The 26,784-nt window shown below is 45.2% G+C and overlaps 1 protein-coding gene across 10 annotated transcripts in view; it reads right to left on the reverse strand.

Annotated features, from left to right (window-relative positions):
- The window catches only part of NPRL3 (NPR3 like, GATOR1 complex subunit), a 39,345-nt gene that overhangs the window by 5,202 nt on the left and 7,359 nt on the right, over positions 1-26,784 (reverse strand). For 5 of the 10 annotated variants that reach the window (XR_006177606.1, XM_042864169.1, XM_042864168.1 and 2 more), the window contains 9 exons: positions 24,643-24,772; positions 21,551-21,625; positions 17,821-17,974; positions 16,934-17,015; positions 11,478-11,615; positions 10,906-11,062; positions 9,143-9,249; positions 8,139-8,268; positions 656-845 (listed from right to left, as the gene is read on the reverse strand). Coding sequence is in view for 9 of the 10 variants with exons in the window: in XM_042864169.1 (XP_042720103.1) it covers positions 656-845; positions 8,139-8,268; positions 9,143-9,249; positions 10,906-11,062; positions 11,478-11,615; positions 16,934-17,015; positions 17,821-17,974; positions 21,551-21,625; positions 24,643-24,772 (1,163 nt within the window). In the remaining variant the exon portion in view is untranslated. Of the gene's footprint in view, positions 1-655; positions 846-8,138; positions 8,269-9,142; positions 9,250-10,905; positions 11,063-11,477; positions 11,616-16,933; positions 17,016-17,820; positions 17,975-18,838; positions 18,962-21,550; positions 21,626-24,637; positions 24,773-24,897; positions 25,110-25,134; positions 25,239-26,784 lie in introns of those variants that run through there. The other 5 variants (XM_042864174.1, XM_042864175.1, XM_042864177.1 and 2 more) reach the window with 5 other exon arrangements.

The following is a 26,784-nucleotide window of genomic DNA, read 5'->3' on the forward strand; positions in this document are numbered from 1 at the left end:
TGCAGGTTGCACAGAGAATCTCTCCCACTATCCAACCTCAGTGTTGTTTGGCATTCTGAGAACACTGCTCAGAACAGCATGACATAACCACATCCTGGGGTTTCAGCATTGTATCTCATATGCCCTCTTGAAAATGTGCTTTCCTGGAATCACCCTGATGAACGGCACTGAGGAGATTAAAGAGCCCAGGGAAAGAGAAATCAGCCATTTGTGAGACTGACAGCCCTGCACTTCCTTAGGGCAGCTCTGCGGCCCACAGAAACAAATTCTGCTTATAGCACATCCTCACAATGCTATTCCTCTCCTGCTAACCAGAATCCATGCAGCAACAGCAGTGCAGGCAGAGGACCACTGCTGTTACTCTTTAGTTACTGCAAGGAAGTAGGAAGTTCCCTGTCTGAAACACACTGAAGCGCCTCCAATAAATACTAAAATTTTTGACATGACCAAATGAGATCTCAGCAAATTACAAAGAACTACTTGAAGCACTTCAGACATCCACCAATGCCCAGCTCTACGTTGAACAGGGGCTGGTTAGCAAGCACCCCAGTAACAACAAGCTATCTTAATGCTACGACCTGTCACCCTCGGCACTGCTAAAAGGAGGGCTAGAAGCAGGCTGCAGTATGAACAGCAGAGCAAAGTTGGCTCGTACTTGGAGAACCAAAGCTAAGAGCATTGGGGGTGCTTAAACTTCGGCCTCCAACTCTGGCGGTGAAGGGCATGTCTTCATCCTGGGCACGGAATTCCTCCTCGTTTGGGGGCACCATCAGACAGACGTAGGTGTGGAGCTGAATGAGGAGTCGGTGTTGGAGCATCCATATCACCATTTGAATGAGCTGAGTCTGCAGAGTGAGAAATGAGGGATTGAGCTCCATGAGAGAAAAAGCAATGCTCAGAGCCTAAGAAATCACAAGGAGAAATGCTTTCCAAGACTCAGAACGGTTTCTCATGTTCTCTGAACCATTATTTTGTGCTTCCCATCACAAGAAGGTGACCAAGCACACATGTCCATCACACCAAAGCCTCCACGGATGCTTTGCCTGTAATCAGACCTTTAATGACCAACACATCTTTATGCAGCACTAACCAACTCAGCCAGCGTCCTCACACCAACCAACCCTGCAGCCAAGAAGAGCTTCAGCACCCACTGTGTTTCAGCAGAGCCCTCAGCACACGATGCCAGCCGTATGAACACAGCCACACTTCACACTGCAGTCATGCAAACCCACATGTTTGGTCCCCTTCCAACAAAACAGTTCAGAAGGAATAAATAAGGGATAATCGTCCTTTCCAGAGATGGAAGAGATAAGAAACGAATCACCCAGGTGCACATCTCAATGGCCAAGGCACTGGGATCAGTTTGGGGGCCCATGACAGTCAGAAATCCCCACAGGGTTCACCCAAAGCAGTCACATTAAAGCCCAGGTTCTCCCAGGAAAACAGGAAGAAGGCAGGGAGGAGGGACAGGGCCTGATCTACTGTGATATACTGTCACCCATTTGCTCAACACCTCTCTGCCATATGAGGGCAGGCCGAAGGCACCTCGCTTTCCATGGTATGGATGGGCAAGACTGAGAGTGGCAAGAGATGAGACTCAAACCAACATGCAGAACACCTCTATATTGCTGAACAACTTCACAGGGCCCCAAAAGTGATGCTGAAAGCACAGGGTGGGATGAGGGAGAGGCATCTGTAGGTTCTTGGCATGGCCTCTCTTCAGGAGTTTCAGAGGAGCATTCAAAAGCCATCATCGTGTCTGAATTTCTGCACAAAAAGCCTTTTCATTTCAGTGCAGGCAACCCTTCCCGTAGCTAACAGCTCTGAACACACTGAATCACTGACAAAAGCTGTTTGGGGATTTCATAGCAACCAGTGCTGTTTTGGTGAGAGACACGCAGAATGAGCTCAGGCAGAGAAGGAAGCTTTAGCTCCACTGCATTAATCATCAGGAGAACAGCCAAATCTCAATAAAAGCCCCAAACTGAAGTTCATCAGCCCACATCATTTTCCTTTTTCCATAAGTCATTTAATTTTCAATTTCTCCTTTGCTGTCGAATCACAAAAGAAACATCTCCTGCCTGCAGATAAGCCCACACCCCTTTCCAGGGATTACTACTTTCTGAGCCAAACGGATTTTAATCTTAAATCTGGGATCACCTTCAGACACTTATTTTCCAGAAAAGGTATAATTCATTTTCTACATTTAAAAGAGAACGTACAGCACAGGAAAGTTGGCACGAGATAACAAGGACGTTTGCATATCATTCTGCTAACATCTGAAATCAGCCTGGAGGAAAGACGAGGCCGAGTGCTCGAAACCTTCCAGATGCAGGAGAAGATGCCCCATATGTTTCATGTAAATTTCTGACCTGCTGGCATGCGGTGACGTCCCACCAGCTGGTGTCACAACAAATCAAAAGGGGTCTGACACTTCATGGGACAAATCACTGCAATTCAAGGAGACAGCTTTGCTAATGCAGTCTGCTGCCCGTTCTTCTGGACACAAACAGAATTTACAACCATGCTCCATCTGCTTCTCTCGAGCTTTGATGGACCTCTCAGACAGGTGTGTAGGAGGGCAGGTTTCCCCATACCACCTGCATTGCTGTCTGTTGGTTTATCTCCACACTTGGGCTCAGTCCATTCGACTTGCTGGTCTCTTTCTTGAAGCCAAAAAGAGCTGAGAGTAACTCTGCAGGGCAGGGCATGCTCCACCCCACAGCTGCCCCATGAGACATCAGCACTGCAGGAAGCCACAGCCCTGCGAGGCCGAAATGGAAATACAAAAGGAGACCCATTTCACTGTTCAATTCAACACTCAATTTCATCCACCCCCCTCCCTCTCCCCATGCTGCCTCTCTCCAGTCTGGGCAGAGGGGCTCCCATCAGGCACCAATGGGACTTTCCCACTGGAACAGCTCAGCCACCCCATTCCTCACCCCTGCAGTGGCACAGCAGCACACGTTGTGATGCATGACACAGCGCAGGGCACTGCCAACCATACACTGCTTTATGCTTACTGACCAAAGCAGAGAAGATGGGCACTCTTATGTCAGCTCATCTGGGCAGGGAGAGCCCCTGTCCTGAAGGGGCAGGATCCAGCACTCGTTGTTTTTGTCCCTCTGGGAGTCAAGGGGAGCTTCTGTAAAACTGTTCAGTGTGTGTTGAATAAAGTGCATTTCTTACAAAGATTCTTTAAAGCTGTTTCTTTCCCAGGCCTAAAAAGCTAAATGCCCAGAAAATGGGGACTGGATCCAGGCTGGATGTGGCTCTGGGCAGCCTGGTCTGGTGGTTAGTGACCCTGCACATAGCAGGGGGGTTGAAACAAGATGATCACTGAGGTTCTTTTAAACCCAGGCCATTCTGTGATTCTATAATTCTACAACTGGCAACATGTTCAGGAAAGGGAAGAGAGAACAGCAGCATGGAATCACTCAGATCTCAGCCTGGTGTTTCTCTCTGCGTGAAGATGCACTCTTAGTTAAAGCACGGCTCACTTTCCTGCTGAAGGACGAGTGCCTCTCCTCCAGCTGAGCTGTAGATGAGACACACACTGTCCACAGTCTGCCTTGAGAACGGCAGTGCTTTGGGTCAGTAACACAGCACCTCCACTGGGGTACGTGTTGAAACACACTGAGCTCTTTTATCATTCAAAATACTCCATTTTACCAAAAACTAAAGCTATTAAAAGTTCTCCCTGTTTTGCACAGACAGCCCCTATTGATGCAGAATATTATTGTGTAATATTGCCACGTTAATCATTATGTGACAGCTCTGAATTCCACCAAATCAACTTAACTGTTCTCTCTATTTAGACTTGGAACACCCTATTTTTAAACTTGCCACATGAGAAACCCTGATTTTATACACAAACCCGAATCTTACTTCCATACTTCTGCCACCAAAAGCTCCTGTGACTCTTAACACCTTCCAGACATCCACTCAGCATTTGCATGCAGCTCTCCTCCCACTCCCATCCTCTGGCACGCACTATTTTCCACTGTGCTGCTACACAAAGCACAGCACGTTTTCCATGTACAGCAAAGGCCTCATCTGCTGCAGCCTTACTCCAGCACTGTGGCCAGACTTAGGAAATCAAAGCTGAAAAAGCATTTGTTTTGTGTTCACTGGCTGCCGTTGTACTTTCCCACCTGTTTTTTGGCCACAGTTACCCCAGCCCCATGAAGGAAGAGTTAGTTAGCTACAATAAGCATATGCACTGTGACAGCGAGCTGCTGCAGCAAAGGGGATGCAGGGACAAAATGGGATGTCGAATTCACACGAGTACACTCCTGCCTGAGGGGTGGAGAGATCCCCTCTGCATCTAATGCTACAGCACCAGCTGTTGTGCTTCTGAGTGCTTGCACAGCCACACACACACTGCCCACAGTTCCCTTCAGCAATGCTCCTTGCATGGTGGTGACACCTGTATATTCAAGCAGCGATTGCTGCACTCTGAAGTGCATACAGTGACCTGAGCAGTGCTGCTCTGCCACACACTGCAAGAATATCCCCCAAAAAGGCACGGGGCCAGGCTGCCATGCAGGGTGTTCTGTACACACAGGAACACGTATTCTTCATAAAAACTGAACCATTTATTCTGTATGCAATCTGTGCACACGGTGCCTCCCTGTCACTCACCTCTTTTAAGGAAGAGCATCCACAAACGTACTGCCTGGTTTAGACTATATTCAGATCCATTTTTGAAAAGGGAATTTGAATTATACCTTCAGTGAAATCTGCAGTCTTAGATAAGCTGAAAATGGACCTAAGCTCAAAGCTCAGAGCTCCCTGATTCTTTTAACTAATGCTGCTATAAGGATAAAAGTAATCATGGCTTATCAGCAAGGAAGGGAACAAGAAGCTGGTAATTCTACAAGCAATCCTGTGCAAATTGGAGGGCCAGATTCTCAGCAGCAAAGCTTGTCATAGTCTTTAGAAATCACTTTGTTCTACGGCAGGAGAAAACAGAGTGACCCTAAACAGGAAGGTGAGTGCCACAAGTTTTATAACCTGCTTGCTGAGACCCTTTGCTTCTGTACGTAACCTCAAACCTTCTTGATCAAGACAATGGCAGGGCCAGGCAGCTAACACTGCCCACAGACTACACAGATGTGCAGCCAAATTCTTCCCAATAACAAAAATACGTGATACCAATGCTGTTCTAGCTACAAATGCAAAGCACATCACCATATGGACTGCTGTGGGGAAAGCTAACTCCAACCCAGCCAGACCTGGAACACCATTCCAGCAAAACCATTCCAGATTTGTTCCCAACCACAGAACTCCATTCTGTGCAATCTGCTGTGCAATCTGCTGTGCAATCACCAATGCTGTGCCACACGAGGGAGAGGAGAGGCTGGGATAAGAGCCCAGAGTCATGGGCAGCAGAAGAAAGACAGCCTTCTTGGGGTCAGGATAGAGGAGATGCAAATTGCTTTTATTCCAGAAAAAAACACTACGAGGGATTATGAGTTTCCCCTGCCATGTCAGCTCATGAGATCCAGTACCAGCAGTATGAGATACATGGGCTGCTGGTCAGGACACAGTCCCAGGTGGGGGGCTTGCTGGAAGTCCATGTAACACTTCTCAGTGCTGCTAACAGGCAACTCACCACTGTGAAAAAAGAGAAGTCACATCTGCTTTCCTCACTCTCATCCCCAGCTGCAGAAGTGCCTCCCTCGTTCAGCACCGGCCCTGGAGCTGCAGATCCTCCCCTGAGTGAATTCCACCTGCTAACCTGGCAAAGAACTAGAGTGGCTGAAATGAGTTACATGAATAGAATCGAGCTGGACAGGAGCCAGAGCTCCAGCACAAAGGGAAGAGGGAAAGGAGGAAGGCATGTGCACATACTGAGTGGAAAGGGAAAAGAGGGCCCCTTCCCCCTCTCAGCAGCACCAAGCTTTCATTAGACCAGCTAAGCTGCAGTCACAGGCTTGGTGCAATGCTGCTATCCAAGCAGGGCAGATGTAACAGAAAAAGGGAAGCTGGCTTAGAGATCTCTACACGAAGACCAACAACTTCGCAAATATGAGCACAAGACCACGGATGACAGACATAAAACCATGGCAGAGCTCAACTGCAATGTACAGCTTGTCATCCCAGGCAAGAAAAGAGATCGAGAAGACTGGCTCCAAGAAAGCTACTGTCTCGTGCTCAGGACATGGCTGAGAGCACAGGCAGTGCTAATGGAGGCCACTGCCTGGACACCTCCCCTACCTGACAGACAGATGCTCATCCAGAAGGGCACTGCAGAAGGAAGGAAGCCAATCTAAAGACAACAATCCAATGGGATGGGTGCCATGAGACCTCAACAGCTTCTGCAGACAATACAGCCCTTCCCACTGCACTGACCTTCAGAACCACAGGCAGCAGTCAGCACCATGAGTGGCACAAGGCATGGCCACCAGTCAAATTCTTCAAAGCTTTTTTGAAAAACAGGACAAAAGAAAACAAAAAACATCCACTCCTACGTACAGAGAGTAAAATTACAGTGAAAGATCCAAACTTTGTTCATTTTTTTCAAAGGCAAAGCAAACATAATTTGACAGTATTTACAGTTCAGAGTGCAGCACATTTTATTGCTGCACAGCAGAAAAAAAACAAAAAACAAAACACCCACATTTCATCAGATTAATCACTCTATCGACTAGATCTCTGTTAATTACAGTTAACTACAATTGGAGCCTGACCACTCCTGCACAGGGGTTAGATTCATCTCATTAGGAACCAGCCTTTAAAAAAGGCTGTTTCATAATAAAACAATACTGCATAGGTAAATCAAAGCAGAGGAAGGTACTTTTTTTGCATGAATGTATGATATAAAACCACCTAAAAGCTCTTTCCAGACCGTATTCCTCCAAGAACCAGCATGCTTGCCTTCATGGGAAAGAAACTAACCATGTCTCACAGCAGCCCAAGGCACGTGATGGTCTCCACACCTTGCCACAGCAGTCCCAAGTGTTCTGCAAGCACAGAGACTCACTTCCCCTTTTCTCAGCACCATCCTCATCCTCAGTGTGTGGACTCACACCACAGGGCTGAGGAAAACCTCTCGTGCTGTTGACCTTCAGAGCCCCACCAGGCAGGTGAGCACCAACCTGAAGACACTCATTCCAAAAGAGCCATTTCAGCACTCCAACAGCTCTGGCAAACGTAGGCACACCTTGCTGTTTCAGGGCTTTCCCCATGGCTGCAGCAGCATGTGGCAGACGTTTGTTATGTGTTTTAAACAAAGACAACTGAGAACAACCAGAAGTGTCAATGGAAAAATACTAGAGCAAGTCATTAATCTTAAATGGGCTACTGAGAGTAAGAATGCCTCCCAAATCTACTGCAGCTACAACAGAATTAATGCTTCCATTTTCCAGACACAGATTTGTCTGTAATACAGCAAAATGCTGCCAGAACAGCAGGCACTGCTCTCCCCCACCTCCAAAGATGGCAGCTGACCAGTACATACTACTGGGATTAGAAGCTTCATAAATAATTATCTCTGATCATAATCTCTGCCAGCCTGTAATTACAACAAATTCTTCTCTCGTAATTGTGTCTGTGTGCTTAATTGATGTTAATCTTCTAGGTGTTTGAATTGTGACTAATTTCATATAAACACAGCAAGTCATCAAAGCACAAAGGCTAGCAGCATTTGGAGGCACCCCAGCGAAATCTACCCAGGCTCCCTTTGCCACAGTAAGCTGTGCTCAGGGGTCTCATTTTCTTCACCTGGGAATGTAGCAGCATCAGAAGGCGTTATGTTTGTTATGTTCCTGAGCCCTTTCTTACATTTCACTGGTTCCCAGAAAGGCTGCAAACCATGATCTTCATCAAACCATGAGCTTCTGCCCTACTAACGGTGGCAGACTACAGCAGTCCCTACTGCATCACTCCAAGAAAAGAAGAATTCTGATTTTTCTTTCAGGAATGTGCTTTCCTAACACAAATCATCCACATGGCTTCCCCATGACAGTCCCCACAGCCTTTTGGTACGTGAATATGAAACAACAAATTACGTTTGGAAATGTATTAAGAGGTGAATTCTACAAGAGCAAGTTCCTAACCAGAAGCAAACCCAGTCCTCATTGGCAGGGCAGTGACCCAGTGCCCAACGGCTCCTGCACTCTCCCCCATCTCACCTCCTGCACGGGAGGCACGAGGGGGTTCTTGAACTCTGAGAGTGACACTGGGAGGGAGAACTTGGAGAGCATTGATGGCAGATTGTGGCCCCGGAACTGACAGGAAAATGCATCTGCCAATGGAGAGTAACTGCAAAAGAGAGGTAGAGCAGGAATCAGTTAGTTTGATATTGCTGGTCAGGATAATATTTATCCACTTCAGTATTACAGAAGTGGGAATTCCCAAATGAAACATCTAGAAACACATTAAGGGTAATTCATGGCATGTTGCTTCTTGCTTTAAGTAACCAAGCAGTGTATGCATTTTCATCCTGGCACTGCATTCAGCTTCACTGTATTATTCAAGGTGTTGAGGAAATCCAAAAGACACAAATAAAAACTACAAAATTGTAAACCTGAGCTGTCTGTGATCAAAGAGCAGGGACTGTACAGCTGAGAGACTACCAGAGTGGGGATGGGCAGCATGTCAGCACACCTTCAAACACACAACATGCAGCTGCAGATGGGACTGCTCTCCCTGCCTGAGCAGAACAAGAAAAGCAGTACTGATGATTGATTACAAGTGTGGGAGAAGCAAGTTAAATATTAGGAAAACTGTCTTCAAGAACAGCACTCCCATATATGAGAGGCACAGCTGCTCCTGAGTGACCTCCAGGTCTGTTTCAGCCCTATTTTTATACCTCCACCCCATAAGTTTTGACCTAAAATTATTTTCCTACAGCAGAGTTCCAACACAAATTCTATAAACATCTCAATAGAAGGAGCATCACAGTGTAAATATTGTTTCCAAGTCCACGTTGCTGCAGAAGCATATTGATGCTTTGATGTTGCTCCCTGCACCAAGCTCCTACATGGCTTTGTAATTTCAAGCACAGGGAATGGTTTGCACTCTGCACAACTGCAACAACTTGGTGCACACAGAGCTGCCCCGTGCTGCATCCAGTAACACAGGGAAGGAAGGGGTCTCTGCACTTCTCACTGCCATTCATCTTCCTTCTACTTACAGGCAGACACTGGCATTTGGTGAAAGCATGTAGACATTGTTCTCACACAGCGGATAAATAATAATTGCTTTTCCCCAGTAAACGAGATGTGCAGCAAGCTGGAAAACCTGCATTGAGGGAACATGGAAAAATCAGGAGAGCAAAAAAAACCTCAGACCCTTGGCAACACTTACATACGGTGACAGAAACATCACATCAGATGGCTGCAAAGTCTTGCTGGAACTGAAATGAAAGCGCAACATTCCGTCCTCTCACGCTGCCTTCAGAGAGCGTTTGGGCTTTAATATAACACATGGCACTTCAAAAAGCTTTGACAAGGTTATTAATTTCCAGAGATTTGCATCACATTTCTGAGGAACTCAGTATTTCCTGTTTTTAAGGAATTCCTTCAAACTGTATTAACAGACGTTTAGTTGCATTTTATGCACCGACAACCTATTTTTGTTTATGCACAGAATGCACTTCAGTTTATGTATGAAAAATAAAGTGAATTGGCCTCCACCATGACACAAACATAAAGGAAACAAAACGGTCTTTTAAACGCTTGGAGATATTTCAGTAATGAGTTACACAACGCATTTTAATACGTTTTAAAAGGTCAGTGGTTGTTACAGGCTCTGGAGGAGCCACATAAGTGGCATCTAGGAGACGTAAAATCCAGCCCATATCATTAGATGTATTTAACTTTGCTTTTTTGTGGAGAACAGAACCACAGATGAGCAGGGAATTTCCAAAGTTCATCCCACAACTGTAGAATGCCAAGTAAAACCACAACCACCGTAAGTAAACCTGCACATCTTATTACAAAACAGGACAAGAGAGGGCCTGGACTCGTGACCCAGAACACCTGAGATGACAAGCCATGCTCTCCTTTGTCACACTGAGCACAAGACACATGCCTGGGTCTGAACCTGTCCTTAGCAAGGCTGAATAGCTCTCCCCACTGCAGTCCCAGCACAAGCACCAGGCCTGACAAGCAAAGGGCCACATAACTGTGCTGCTCCAGTGCTAAGTGGCCAAGTGACCTTACACATGCTTAAGGCAGCCATCAGGTAAGAAGCTGCACCTTGGCTATCTTCTGCCCTTGGGCAGAGAACTGCAGAGATGCACTTTGGCCAAGCAGGTCCAGCCACCTATTTGGCCACGGCAACTGTAAGCACTTTGGATGCCTTCATTTGCACACAGACAACAACAGCATGTTAGAGCCATGACAGACCACTGTGGAATAAGTCAGCAGTGCTATTTGTTCCAGGTTTGTTTTGCTCTTAGCTACCTAATGGGAAGGCACAGAAAAGGCAGAGATGTTCTTATCAGTGGAGCACAAAGACTGGACAAGAAGTATCAGTCACAAGGTGGAACACAGGAAATTCCCATTGGATATGAAGAAAAGTTTTTCACTCAAATGCTGGTGCAATGCTGGACCAGGGCCCAGAGGGGGTGTGGGATCTCCATCACTGGAACTATTCAGAATTCAGACATACTCCCAAGCAGCCTGCTTTCACAGACTTGCTCTGAGCCATGGTGTGGGTTAGGGACCTCCAGGCTGCCCCACCACCCCACAGCAATTAGTGATTCAGACGTGGACGCACAGTTACTGCACCACTGACCTTTGTCTCTCCGGTCTGCCTCACACTCTAAGGCTCAAGAGTTCTGTTCACACGGAAAAAAACTGGCATCTCATATACCACAGAAACACACTGGCACCAGAAAGAAAAGTCTCATGAATTAAAAGAATCTCAACTACTGCTTACAGTTCCCCATACCTGCAGCAATGCCAAGTCAGCATCCTGAGCCAGCTGCTGCAAATTCTTCACAGCAGAGGTAGTTTTAATTACTCTCACCAGGGCAGGAGAGCAGTCCAAGGGGAGCTCATTAAGCAATGACTTCTCATCATTTAGAAGCAATAAGGCATGGTAAGGCCTGCAGAAAAAGAAGGGAATACATTTGTAGAGTAAACTGCAACTTTTCCTGAAGGTGTAGTTATTCCCAGATTGGGATACCCCGTCAATCTACTGGCAAAATGAACCTCTTAACGTCCTTCTGCTGTAAGCAGATTTAGAGTAAGCCTATTTTTATTTTACAAGATAAGATGTTCCCCATTAAGAGGGGAGAGAGAGCCATATAACTGGATTTAATGCAGGCTGAACTTACTGAAATATAGAATGAAATAGAAGAGAAAAAAAAAGCAGGAGCTGGTTACTTTTGCAGATATAAAGCTGTAAACACAGAGAGCAAAAAATTAGATATCAAGGGGCCCAGGCTCTCTCTCCTATACAAGAAAGATTAGTCCTGAGTCAACAGATTGAAATGGACAGTCTGGAGGACTTGCTCTTACCTGATAGATTTCAGGCTTCTCTCAATCGCCTCAGGGGGAATAAAATTTGTTGCAACATAATGGATTTTATGAGGCAGGCAGAAGCTCACTTCCAGCCAGTTGTTGATATGTAACCGGACCACTCCTGTTGTACAGAGGCTACAATAGGAAGAAAAAACCACATACAGCATTTATAGTGTATTGCAAATTAAAACAGTGGTCCAGATTCACTTCTGCACATGAGTCACATCAGGACAAGAAAGGAGTGAGTGTCCACCCCCAGGCTGGCTGAGGCCAAGCTGGCTTCTAGCTGTGAGGCCTCCCCTGCCTTGTACTCGCAGAGCACTGCGCCCTACGAGGCTTTGGGGCAACCTTCTTCCCACTGATCTGCAGCTGCCCCTGCTATTAACACTGCAGCAGTATCTCACGAGAGAACAGTTTCTTGAAGGTCTATGTGAGACCCTTACAATAGAACACACACACACAGGGCTCACTTTGGGTTGTGACAGTTCCAGATACTTCAGTGATGAATGGAATTGAGTCAGAAGCATTTCAGAGGAATGGAAACAGAAGTCTCTGAATCTAAGCAAGAAATGAAGCACACCCAGATAGGTACCTACAGCTATTGGAAAATGAGCACAGGTGGGGAAGAGGACAAGTCACTAAGCTAGCAACATCTTACAAATCTTTATAATGCTCCCAGCCTGCCAACATGAGAACATGCCCGGGGTCAGCTTTGGTAGAGGACTGAGCAAGGGAGAGGAGGCAAAGCTGAGCATCATTCCTTCTGTGGGGAGTGAGGAACAAACATGAACTTGCAAATCAATCCTAAACAACAGCCAACTTTGTGCTGGAGAGCTGAATTTCTCAGCGTGCTTCCAGGCTGCTGTCCTCCAAGATGTGTATCAGAGCTCAGGGAAAACTGTATGAACTCACACCTCATCCTGAGAAGCAAGGCCAGCCAGCCCAGCATCAGCCCCTAAGGACACACAGCCTGGGGTCAGTCACAAGGAGTGTGCATGTAGGTCTGTCATACATGTAGAACTTAACAGGCCGTGTTCTCAGACAGAAACATCTGGCTCCTTCCAAACATCCTCTGGTTTTAGAGTTTGTTGTAAAAGATGTTTGTTTTTTTTCTAAACAAGACAATATTTTGAAGTTTGCACTCTGAAAATTCCCAACTAAATTTGAAGCAAAATTGTGTTGAGATTAGCAATAGGACTTCTGTGTCAAGAAAACATGAGAATTTCCTCTCTGCACAAAACACTCCAGGAACAGGCAGTGTGAATACACGTCCTGGACACTCCCTATGAGGTGGCTTAAACACTTCTACCTACTGCTCAGCTTCCAGACACAAACTAACATGCTCCTTTTTAACCTCATCTGGTTGTAGATAGAGCTCAAAGAGAGATGGAAATTCAGCTTTGAAACAAAAGCATCAGCAGCTCATGCTGCTAGCAGAACCGGCCACCAAAGCACACCAGTGTGAGAGCATCAATATGATCCCATCCTGCCCTTTCATGAGGTAAAACCTCACTGTAGACAATGCTCTGCAAAGCAGTGGCTGTGGTTTTGTTCTCAAATCCTGCACTGAACGCTGAGAGGTATTTATTTGTCAAGGTGCAAAAAGAATAAGCACTGCACATGTCTTCCTCTTCTTAAGAATGCACTGAAGAGATGAGCCTGCTCTCCTGGTGCTGCCATCTCCCACCTGCTCAGAGCTCCGGGCCCTGAGGCAAAGCTTGGGCAAACACTTCCCTTTCTCTTCTTTCACTTCTCTTTCTCTTGCATTAAATGCTGCAAGTCCATTAGCGCTGCTTATCCCACCAGATGTACATAGCTGACAGGGAAAGATGGATTATCTTAAATACATGCACAGAAAGGGCAACCTGAAGCAGAATTCACCCATTCACACCAGGCACTCACAAGAGAAAACGTGACAAAAAATCCATGAGTGATTAAGAGAGGACATGAAAGCAAACAGGGCTGTTAAAGTGGGCGACCAAACAGCGACAGCATGAAGCACTTGCAGGGATATTTTCACAGCGAAGTTGAATGTTCAGAAAACAGAAAAAAAGTGCAGTTGGCTCCTTTCATCCTCTGGCCCATGTGCACGATTTCAGAAGCTTTAATTATATAATTACCCTCTCCACAGCATAATTTTGTCTGCAGTGCATTATACAACAATAGTTTAAAATTAAAGACAAGGAGAAAAACAGATTTTGAGTTCTGATCTCGAATTTAATTTCATTTTTCCACATTTGCATTCAATCCCAAGCCCTCATTATAGCTTTCTATAATGGTTTCTCCTCCACTCCTCCCCCCTTGAGCAGAAAACAATTTAACTCTAATAATCTGGCTGAGAATAAGCAGTGACCCCCAGCAACAACGGATGGGACTGCACCCGGCCAGTCACAGGCAAGCAGTTACACCACAGTATATGCAAGGATTTGTGAAGCACGAAATACAGTCACAGCAAGCAGACTGGCGTTGAGTCCTGAGAGCTGGGGCTGCTCTGCTGGAGGAGCCTCAGGGGATCCCAGCAGTGCCATAAATACCTGAAGGCTGTTTGCCTCACGTGCATTACTGTACATCTGTCCCTCCTGAACTTCATCTGCTGTTTTATCCAGCAGTTTACCAGCATTCAGCAGTAACAGCGAGCCCTGGGAGATGGCTAATGAGAGCAGGAGGAGCAAAGTTCAGAAAGAAACAGAAAGAACCAGAGCAGCCATGGAGCCCCTTATCAGAGGATGCTGCGGTCATTAAATATTTACTTTGGCTCGCAGGAGAGAGGACTGAATTCGGGAAGTGAGATCAGCTGAAGGCTCTGGAATATACAGAAAGCACCTCCAGAGCTGCCAGCTGCAGGAAGCTGGGCAATATTGGATGCTCCTTTGCCCTATTCTTATGCTCTGCCCAGAAGCCACCGCCCCAAAGTGGGAATCCAAAGTTTCCCAGTATTCTGCATGATTCCAGCCTTCTCTGCACAACTACCAACAGAATATTTCACCTCACATTTATGAATTCCTACAGACACACAGAGTATTTTATGTTTATCCCATTTACATCAGAATTTAATAACACTTCTGCTAGTTGCAGTGAACTCACATCTGAGTTTGTTTTTGCTAGAAGTTGTGACTGTTTGGAGCTCTGAAATGGTTTTACACTTCGGTGTAAAGGATGCACTCACTGTCCTTTGGTCAACTAACTGCAGCTCATTCATATCTTACATACATCCATACACATCCCCATATCATAATTTATTATTCCCCTTCTCAAGGTAGGATGGACTAGATCCACTGAGCAGTTCTAATCCCACTAGCTAAAAATGTATGAAGGCACTTTGTGTATTAAGAACAAAGAAATAAAACAAAAAAAGCCAATCCTCCCTTTTCACTTTTTTTCTGATATAAAGCTAGTAGAAATTTGCTGAAACCAGATGAGCAGTTAGCTATCATCAGCTAACCAACTAAATTATCTGCACCTGTAGATAAACTTAGTGAAAGCAGTCTTTATTCCTTAAAATGAACACTGGCCTGAAAGAAGCTCACACTATACAAGAGGTCACTGGAGGTGCTAGCAATGGCAACTGTTGGTCTGGAGCCATTGCTCCTTGCTCTATTGCAGTGCTGGAGTGTGGGAGGAGGAAAATGAAAAAAGATCCCCAAATCAGTTTTCTGAACTGACTGAAGAGAAACATTCTGGTTTTAGCCCTTAGGAGTCAAAAGGTCCCAGGAAGTCATGCTGACTACCTCTAAATTCCCACTTTAATAACACTCGGTTCCTACAGCAGTAGTGCTACAGTCCAGATGACCTGGAATTGCTTGCTGCCTTACAAACTATGGGTGTTTCATTCCAAATGCAGAGGACATGCTGAATTACAAAAAGATTCACACACTTGTGGTTCTGCATAAACCACCTTACTAAGAGATGTGTTGGATCTTGCCTGAATTACCTCAGCACCATCTACAGGAAAGCAAGGGCTAGGCAGCATTTCTGGAGCAACTGGGGTAATTCAAGTGGCCCTTTGTCTGGAATTCCAAGAACACCATCCAGCAACACCGCTGACTGCTCTTAAACAGAGCTTTGCACTCAAATGCAAAGTCATTTCTTACTTTTACTAACAGCTTATTTCTTAGGTTTGCTCATGACAATGCTGTGCAAAGCAGAGTCAAAATATGCTGCACATCCTCTCTCTCCCTCCCACACTGTCTACATGAGAGAGATTGCTTTATATTACCTCTGGGAGCCAGCACCAATGTGTGCTTTGCCATGCTCCTTGTTTTGTGGAAGGGCAGCAGTAATACACCCCACGAGCTTGGGCCTGTGTGCTCCTACAGTCACAGCTACGTGCCACAAGATGTCACTGTGTCACTAAAATGTTTGGAAACAAGATAAGGAATTGCCTAGTCACCAGCACACAGCCTGAGAGGAACAGAACAAAGTAAGAAGTAGGTGAAAAATTTCAGGTAAGAACAACAGGCTACACAAAGAGTGCCCTATGCTAACATTTAGTACAGATGTTGGGAGAGTTGCACTGAACAGTAAACAAACACACTGAAAGTCAGAGTTCTTGAACACAGTGTAAAAACATCTTATTAAAAGCTTTATTATCATTTAATTATTTAGGTTCTCAGTGTCTTCCCTCTGTATAAGGGAAACTGCATCCCAGGGAAGAGTTGCTCTGAGATCAGTGCTCTAAAGTCAAAGAAGGAACTTAACAGCAGTTTGCCTCAGCCCAGACAAACACCCACATCAAGGGGCACATCTCTCTGCCCACCAAACCCTTCTGTTCTCTGTCCTTATTTCCCCAGGTGCATTTCCTGAATGAAACTGTCTGCTCAGCATGAGGAGTCAGCACTGACATGCTGCTGGAGGAGGACGCTGGAGGAGCTAGGTGCCCAGCTCCTGCTGAAATCCAACCTTTCATCCACACTTCTTTGAAATCCTCGCCAGAGCCTTTAATCCAGTCAAGAAGCAGCATGTTGTACTTTCCATTCTGCTGAAAGTCTCACAGTCTAATCCAAATTCTATGTCTAGACATGCACAGTGCAGACAAATGCAGGCAAGGCAGTATCTGGCACTGCCATCAGTGCCTGATGTAGCGTTTTTCCCTTACCTGTTGGTTTTGAGCACTTCTACAGAGATAAGATATTCATAATTTGACACTTTCCAATTCTACAATTTGTTTGTCATTACGTGCCTCTATTCTGAAGAGGAAAATAATTCTTAAAGCTGCAACAGACCACCAACTGTTAAGAAACATAAAATACCCAAAGAGACACCATGGTGATGATTAGGAGAGCAATTCTGCAACCATTTCACCTGACAGCAAGCCTTCACACCATTCTGCCTGGTCTGAAAACAGATTTCAGTGAATCAGCAACATGAGGAGATGGATAACTGCCCAAGGAACAGGGCCAGGAGGTTTCAGTGAGAAGCAGTGTGCTACAAGCTACGAAGAAAATGCTACTTACCTGTCATAAGTCTCTTTGAGATCTCTGGCCAGTTTGCACTTGGGCAGGATGTGATGAAAAGGTGACTGTGGCCCTTCTGTAGCTATGGAACATTTCAAAACAAGAAAGCAAATAACTAACTTAAAAGTAGAGAGAATTTCCCCTTCCCCCTCTAGGCACAAACCAGCACCATAGGCACGGAATCCCTACCTTCTTGATTTACACTTCTATTTCAAAGCTTTTATGATAATCCAAGTTAAATGTCAAGATAATAAAGTGAATTAATGTCAGCTTCTTCTGATGCTCAACTCAGTTAAACACACATATTTGTGAACTTGACAAGCAACGATATTAAATGGTTTTGGTTTTATACATACTAACTCTAGTTTTCAACACTTGCAGCAAGACGGTGCATCAGACGGGGCAGTCAGTTCACCCTGACTGTGCTTATTATTTTAGTTAATTGCTATAAAGCATGGTCAATAAAAATGCTGTAACACAATCTGTTGGCCGTGTGAACAGGTAAAATTTCTACACAAGACGTCTGGTGACCTGGGACACAGCATTAGCACGTGCCAGGCTTGCTCTAGGTTGAATAAAGCTGCACCACACGAGTTCTTCCATCTCAGTCTGACAGGCAAATTCAAACATTCAGTGCACACTCTCCAGTGATTGCTCTGAACTCAGATAGCAGAGAAAGCAGCCAAACTACTTCACTTTTAAAGCTGACATCTCTGCACAGGAATTGTGATCTTGGATGGGGCAAAATGCAATCAAAAGCTGTCAGAATGCTAAGGAGCACCAAAACGAGCACATCCTGATCCCAGCCACAAAAGGCTCCATCAGCACTTTTCTGAAAAAGTACTCCTGACAAACATATTCCTGTCCAATCTAAGCTCAGTACTCACTTTCTGACATGGCAGACACTTCATCCTGAATAGCTAAGATGAGTTTGGCCTCCCTGGTCAGGTATTGGCAGCGGCGCTCCTCGTGCTGCAGGACGATGGCGATCCGGCGGGAAAGGTTGTGTAGGCAGTTTATCACTGATGGATCTGCATTGGCCTGCAGGCAACACAGAAACTGGTCGGTCAGTCAGCCACAATCACATTTATGGAACTAAAGTGATGGGTAAGTAATCAGAAGCAATCAAAGTAATCATCTTCAGCAGATACCACGGTCAGCCTTTGGCAACAGGCAAAAAAAGGAATTTTCTCCGAGAGCAAAAAAGCTGTCAGAGATATCCACAGGTAAGGAAGAGCAGGATGAGGGATTTCTAAGCTTTTCCTTACACAACAAATTAACGCAGCGCTTGGAGTATGTGACTCAAAGCTGTTTTATTTTTTCCAGTTGTTTCTGGGCCTTTTGCTATCAGAGAAAGCAAAGAACTCAATTGTACACATCTGGGAAGAAAATATCAAGTTGTTTGAAAAGGAGGAACACAAACGGAATTGAAAAGGAGGAATCACAGAATGGGTTGGAAAGGGACCTCAAGGATGATCAAGTTTCAATCCCTGCGCCACAGGCAGGTCTGCTAACCTCTAAACCATGTGCTACAACAGGCTGCCCAGGGCCCCGCTCAACCTGGCCTGAACACCTCCAGGGCTATCTCCAGGGCCCCTCTGGGCAGCCTGTTCCAGCACTTCATCACTCTCTTGGTGAACAGTTTCCCCCTGACATCCAATCTAAATCTCCCATAGTTTAAAACCCTCCCCCCTTGTCCTAAACATCATGACATTCAGCTCACTGGGAGCGCAGGGACAGCAGTGCCTTCAACACCATTTATACTGCGACTCTCTTACTCCTCACAAGACAAATGCTAATTTTATTAGAAGCACCAACGCATGATCAACACTTTGATCCGAACCAGAATGAATGTGGGTTTACATTCCAAAGCGTTTCACGAATACGGCTCGTTACAAACATTACATTTGTGCCAGTCCCCTTTGTGCTGGAAAAATCTATCACATAAGGGCAGCTGACAAGGGAGGACTTGGTGGCTCTAGTCAGGGAGTGCACAGCACACAGCTGCCTCATGTTTGTTAAGATATTCAGAGGAATTTACAGTTCTAGCAAGTGATAACTTGGCACGTAAACTAGCAAACCATGAGTCAACACTTCTGAATTCTGCTGTTGTTGCTGAGTCACGACACGTTGTAGCCCTGAAGCTTAACACAGCAGGACGGGTGCTGATTATAGCTTCTGGGACTTTGCCTGCTGTCTGCCTGCTGCAGATGGACTCTCCTCTTTATCTCAGAATACCTCCACCCACACTTTGCAGTGCACAAATTTCCACTTGCTTTACGCACAGCACTTTCCAAAAACTTGACAGTTCTCTACGAAGTATGAGTGTCTTATTTGGCAAATACCATTCACTGCCGCATTAAACTACATCAGTATCCTCACTCTGCCAACAAAAAAGCAAGTTTTCCCTAGAATCACTAAACCAGATTCTAAATAAACACCTCACCAAGCCCTGGCAATGCTGTGAGTGAAGCAGCATTGTTTGCAGCACTCCTGCTTCCTCAACATGCAAAAGTGTCTGCATGCCCAGTTACCTACTTACAATCAAAGCAGGATGCTTTACTAGAAGATCAAGACTTTTGAAGCCAATGTCTGTCAGTGTGTGAAATACGAAATCAGCTTCTATTCAAACTTAGCACCTCCTAAACCTAACAATATCCCACGGCACAACACTGGATCCTCAGCAGAACTTGAGGAACAACTTCTTGCTTGATTCAGACTGGCATAACTTGCTGGCATAACTGTCACTTGTGAAGCCTTGTTCTTTCACTGAGGAAAAGCCACTTGGACTGTGGGTATGCATATGTTAGTCACCACTGGAAAGCCAGCGGTAAGAAAAGTACTACAAGTACTTCACAGCCAGGTAATTGGAGGCTTTTAAATCATGACACCGTATCCAAAGTCGTGGTCAAGCCAAAATCAACCATCTCTAGAAAGACAGTTATTCCAGCTCTCATTTAAAAAATGTTCCTTCACACGTATACAAGGCACAGAAATAGTATGATGGCTCCATGATGTAATATGTGGGCTGCAAAGAGCCAGAGCTCAGAAATCAAACAATGCGTGAACATAATGAAATTTCTGTAGTTTTATGCTATCAAATTAGCCAAGTCAGGATCTCTTGACACGGATCCTAACTTCTTATCAATAGATTAGATCTGAGGAGAAAAAACGAAAACATAACTTCTCCAGCTTTTTGTTTAGCATTAAAATTCATTTATTCCTCACATGTTCCTTCACTTCAATCAGAATGCTACAGCCAGCTGCTCCCTGGCATGTTCCTTCTTTTACAGAGATCTCATGCCTAAGAAGTGGCAGCTTCCAAACACCTCCCACTGAATTGTAAAAGAGGCCTGGAGGCAACGCACAGTGCATCACACAGCATGACTATGGGCACAAAACAGGATTGTTCTGACATATCATTTCAAGAAAAGCATCAGGGTTATAAAAAGGAACAGCTTTTGTCCAAACACACAAGGACTGCCAAGAAAATTCTTCAGGCATCAAATCAAGAGCACCTTCATCCACAGACCAGTTTTAGGTGAAACTGCAAGACCACTACAGCAGGAACGTGGCCTCACTCAAAGCACTATGAGAAGAAAGAGGGAAAAAGGGGGGGGGGGACACAGGATGCAACTACATAATTTACATCGTTTGACAAAGTCAAGAGCCTAATTAATTCCACATAATCCTAATATGTGGAATGCTCCACATAATGGGAAAAAAAAACCAACTGGCAAAACAGGTCCAAGGACTTAAACCCATTCCTTCTGATCCAGCCCACATAACTCCCGGCCCAAGCGATACACCTTCCCAGAACCCAGAGCACTGCACAGCACATGGAGCTGCCCCCCATCCAGCTCTGAATCCAAGCTAGTAAACCTTTCCAGTAAGGTGTGATGGCTCTAGAGTGCACAGAGCAGATTTCTAATGGCTCTGCACTGAGCAAGCTTCAGCTAACCAAAGCCATGGCAAGGCCGTCACTCACAAGGCTGGCCACAAGTGCCACTGTCTGTGCGTGCTGCTGCTCTGATTCTGGAGCAGAATTGGACACCAAGGTCAAAGTTGCACGGAGCCACAAAGGCCCAGCAAAATGCTAGTGCACTACAATGGATCTGGGCTTATTCTGGGCAGAAGGAAAACAGAAAACAGCATCTGGCACACAGCACAGGAAGACACAGGCTGCCTTTCCACACAGCTAGCTTGGACAGGATTCAATGGCACTGTTAGAAAAATCACAGCAGGTCACCATTTCACAAATCACAAATGACAAGACACGAGCAAGATTTGCAACAGAGGCCATATATAATTTGCAAAGTGATATCTTGCAAGCCTCTACCCTGTGGCTATTTAAAATAAAACAAAGAAAAAAACAGCTCTACAGTATGTCCTGAAGAGAATAACTGTGCTTGAGCTATATAGAGCACCGGGCTGAAAAAGTTTCCCACTTCTCAGTGTGATATTCTATACTGTTTAGTTTTGTTGTTTGAAGTGAAAATCTCCAAGTGAAATCAGACACCAAATATTTCAAAAGAGACCAGTGGAACACGAGCCTGCTGCACTCTGTTACACAGCTGAGGTGCATCCCACTCCCCAGTGACAAGGGACAGTCCTTACCCTTAGGGCAAACACGACATTGAAGAGGATCATAGTGGGCATCTCCCTCTTTGGTGAAGGATCTGTTTTGGATACCTGAAAAAGAAGAATTCCATAGGCTTGTGTGCTTTGGAACCAGTAATGAAGGGAGAAATAAGAGAGAAAAAAAAAATAAAAAAGAAAAAAAAAGAAAAGAAAAGCCTAAATCAGTCAAGTAACAGTTTGCTGAGAGGACAGACAAATTGAATTAGAACATCAGAAATGACTTGCAAAAAATAAAACCATGTCATTTTTTGAAGTGTCACAGTTGTTCTACATTTTCCAAGAAGCTGATAAAGCGTTTTGGTCAGAACAATAGGAGTGTGCAGCAGTCTTACAGGTGTCCTGTATTGCATCTTAGTACCACTGGGGACCTACCCAGCAACTTTCCTCAGCACAATTGTCATATACTGTTAGCACAGAAAACTCCTCAGCCCCATCCACATCTATTTCTCTCTTTCTAAAAATCCCCCAAAGCCCCCATTTGGACTGCATCATGATTAAAGCTACTGCTTTCACCCGAACAACTATGCTCTAGAACTGCCCCAATTCCAAATCACCTTGCTGTGTCCATTTGTTCTCAAGCTACAGGTTCTAGGATGTCTTGTGAACTTCAATAAAGATTTAGAAGCATTTATGTGCAGGGTCTGATTCTTCCTTAAAATCAAAGAAACCATCACAATTAACATCAGCTGGAATTGAGCTAATTTTCACCTCACCTCTTGTGCAAGAAAAAAAGAATCAAATACTAAAATGGAATAGAAAATGGTGAAAGAATTTGAAGAATTCAGAACATCACTACATAAAAGGCAGTCTGACACCTATAATTAAATACTGGTGCTTTTGTAGTTTCTGAATCTCATCTGAGGAAGAATTTGCTGAGCTGTCCTGTGCAGTAACTGACTGTGGTATGAACACCAAAGGAATTCAAACCAGAGACTGTCAGGTTACTCCAGCCACTGCTTCTGCACCATGGGAAAAGAAAGAAACAATCCAGCGTTGCCAATTGCCAAAGGGTCCCTGATTTATCCCAAGTGAAGCAGCAAAGATGGCTGCCACGTTCAGAACATTCTGGAAACTAGAAAGTGCCTGCTAGGGTGATAAGAACACACCCAAGAAAAAGATTCTACTAGAAGCAACAAGAAGGTGTTTCCTGCACGCTGTCATGTTGTTTATTTACCCAGATGCAATTTCATTTAGACAAACTGAAAATGAAGTGAAATTTCATGCAATTATGATAAAAGTGGCTACAAAGCAGAGAGAATGTGTAACATGTGGTGAACAACTGCAAATAGGACTTTTCACTTTCATTCAGATTCACCACACCACATTTAGAAAGCTGTGCCTTTCGGACAACACTGGCAAAATAAATGAATCTAGTACTGTGAGAGAGCAGGCCATTGCTGTCAGGGCCCCGAGGGCACCAAAAGGTCTCAGCATCATTGACCAGCACCACTTGGGTCCCCACTTCAGCCTATGGCCCAGGAGCCATGCTAAGGCTCAGTCTGGGGCCTTCGATCCCTGTCCAAGGGATTGTCCAAGGATTGGAGCTGTGCTGTGGGTAGCTTGTTTCCTGGATGGACCCCACCAAGACCCCACCAGCCCCATCCTCCAGCCCTGCCTCCGGCTCCATCTCCCCTTGCTCCTGGCTCCAGGCCCTGGGCCTGGTTCATCTCTCGCCTCCTGTGGGGTTGGTGACAGACCCTGACCACAGCAGTCAGATCCACACCTCTGTGTCCCATCTTGGGGGGGGTGCTGCCTGTGCGGGATTGCCCAGACAGCAATGCAAAAGATCCAGAGCATCCCCCTCTTCTCTCCTCCCTTCCTTAGTCCTTTCCTCCATCATTTCACAAAGCCTCATACACACTGAGATGGGAGTTTCTTTGACAATAACACAAGGTAACACCTTGTCTCTCTGTTGCTATTTGCTGTATGTGTCTGAGCTAGAACCATGAATGGCAAAACACGAATTACCTTGCAAACCTGCTTCAGCTTCCCAACACCTGACCAACTAGCTTTCTCCCACCAGCACTTTTGGTGCCCTAGGGTAAGTGGGCACTGTTGTTCTAAGCACAGACTAGGCTTTCTGAAGTACTTGCACAGCTTGGGGGCACTTGAATTTTGTCTTCCAAAGCATCTTAAACATTTGAGGGTTGAGCCTCAGTGATATTCAGTCACATTTCCTGTAGGCTCACGAATGAGTTTCGGAAGTGGAACACCAGCAGCTTTTGATGCTTGATGCCAGCTTCTTACTTGGATGAAAGCAGTCCTACAGCAATCCGATCCTCTAAATATCAAGCAGCAGTTGCCAACAATCTGTTTGCACCTCTAATTATAGATAGAAAGGATGACAGAATTGGCAAGCAGATCTTTGCCTGAAAAACCAAACAGTTTTGTAAATTTGATGAAAAATGAGATGAAAGCAGTTCAGTGATACAGATTAGTGTTGTATTCAGAAATTACCAGGCCTACTTCATTTTCATGGTCTGTCAGGATGAAAGAATGGGAAAGGGATTATTTTCTATATAGAACCACGCAAATTCTTTCCTAGAGTTAAGCAGGGCCTTTTCCATAAGCTGGGTGGCAATTGCTTTCATTCCAATCGGATAAAACACAGGCCACAGATCAAGGTCTCAATACAAACAGCAGCCTAAATTTGTCCATGTGAAAATTTTAGACCTCTTTCTAACATCTGTGAGGGTTTTGTTTTGTTCGGTTGTTTTTTTCTTACTGCCATGCTAATTGGAGGTGCAAAAACCCTACCGTGCAACAACTGGCATCATAAGAAACATGGATTTTGGGGTGGACTGTTCATTACTACTTCTCTTTATCCACACTGCTTTTCTTAAGTAACCAGATGGGCTTTTCTGGGAACTACTGACACAGCTTCCTCAGTTTGCCACTCGCTGTGGTTACCTGGAAATACATACAGACAGCTCCAAGCACTGTGAAGAATCAGAAATCAGGAAGAAGCAGGATCAAAAGAAAACATATCCGTTCTGAATTTTAAGTCCCCTAACTAAGATACACAACTGGAAAAAAAAGCATGCCTGCAAGCAGCTCTCTTACCATACCTGCCCAAGGGCATGCTGAAGCAACGTAGGGTGGCCAACAAAGCGAACATTATCAATCTTCAGTTCAAACTTCTTGCCACACATATCTGACTTTGTAGCCAAAATTGTTGCCAGGATGACATCTGAAAACCTTGAAGAGCAGAAAGAGAAGTTACTACAGTTTTCAACAAGCACACCACTGGAATGTTCCTCCAAGCAGATTCATTTAATTCGTGAGTTTTTTTAATATTGTAAATTGTGTCCAAATTACTGTACCTGCAAACCCCAATTATGGAAAATTAAGAATCCCTTAATTATATCTCTCAGATCATCGCAATTATCAAACAGGAAGCATTCAAGACAAAGGCTGCAGGGTCATGCTTATTTAAGTACATGCTCAGCAAAATACATTGGAAAGATTAGATGCAGTTTGTTTAAATATAAAAAACAGCTTGAGTTAGCCATTGCCTGGATTTAGCTGCAGGTTAATGAACTTACTAAGCAACTACATACCAAAACAGCCTGTCACTCAAGCACCACAAAGACCTTTAAGCCACCCACTGTGACAGAGGGGAAGGCAAGACAGAGCTGATTCAAATAAGAGAAATAAATATTCTACGCTTGTCCCTCCTATTCAAATCTAACCTCATGAAAGTTACTTCACTTAGCAGATCTCAGGCTGCAGCCAAACGCCCAGCAGCACCCTTCTGAGAGCTGCATGGCATCACCCAGGCTCATGTGCTGCACTGAACCAAGACAAAGTCATGGCAGTGAGTCCTCATTGGTGCCCACCTCGCTGCAGTGGGACTGCGCTGCTCCAGAATTGTGGTGGGAAGAACACAGCCACGAAATAGGAAGGCAAGTATCTACAAGGAGTCTGCCAAATGAAATACATCCACAGGTGCAAAACTGGGTCAGAACTGCTATGTGACAGGGAAGGATTCTGCAGCCACTTTCTGATGACTTTACAATATTGGCCCGGTCTTTCAAAATGCTCCTTTTCCTCAGGGCATCCCCTGAGACAGCAGAGCTCAAATCCCTAGGAAAGGGGACCTCCTTGAGCTGCCAGGGGCAGCTCATGATTGCAGGATGGGAGCGGTGAGAGGTTTGATATTAGCAATGTTCTTTCCTTGTCTGATGTCTCTGAGACTCCCATTTTACCAAATGGATATCGAGCCAGCTTTTGAAGAGACCAGCTATTTTAATCATGGCAATATTTATTTCAGTTTCTTTATTTACATTCACGATGTGTTCCCCTGTCTGACCACCCCCTCCACCACGCAGGTACCCCAGATAACACAGTATCACTCAGAGAAAAGGGCAGACACGGGTGTGTTCCACAGCCACCTTATCTCCCGGCCACAAGCAGGCCCTCAGTGCCCACAGAAGCAGTCAATGTACCACATTCCTGGTTTTCTCTGAGTGAGTTACAGTGCATTACAGGGACAAATATACACAAAAGTCTTTTGGGGTATCCACCTGCATATGATTCAGGGGCTATTTCTTCACTAGACCTACACACACTGAAGGTGTAGGATAACACAGGGCCCTTTGAGATGTGAAAGCCTCTGATGCTTGCACAATAAAGTCATCCCGACCATGGTTGGCTAGTGGAAGGGGCAGCTCCATACAAACTTCCAAACCTCTGGCCGCTCTGCTCCAAACAGGATGCCCAGCACTGCTGAGGGCTAGCAGAGACAAGGGGAGACTGGCCACAGGCTGCTGGGGCACTGAGCCAATGCCCCTCAGCCGCAGCACTGGGGTGGGTTGAACAACACATGGAGTTTGTAAAGAGAAGGTAATGCTTCTTCAGACTGGGCCTGGCTTGGCAGTCCCTGGTGATCACATTTGAAATAGGAAAGTCACAGAGACAGCAGTGAGCTTCCCCTGTTCTTTCTGTCCTGCTCAGCTGTGTCAGTCAACAGGCTCTTCGTGGAGCCAGGCAGACTGTAAAGCAAGAGATCAAAGTGACCGTCTGCTTTGTTAAGTGGAAGCAGGAGGGCAAACTGGGAAGTGCCTGCTTGCTGGTAAGAAATGAGTCACTTCCTTCCCTCAGCAAAGGACATCTTGGGAGCTGGAAAACCAAACTTCATTGTGATGACTTACACCACTGTTAAGATTTAACTTCAACATGGAATTACAGCAACAGTTGCTTTCATGCAG

Source organism: Lagopus leucura, unplaced genomic scaffold (assembly GCF_019238085.1).
Source record: "Lagopus leucura isolate 7727_CA_CO unplaced genomic scaffold, USGS_WTPT01 Super-Scaffold_760, whole genome shotgun sequence".
NCBI lineage: Eukaryota > Metazoa > Chordata > Aves > Galliformes > Phasianidae > Lagopus > Lagopus leucura.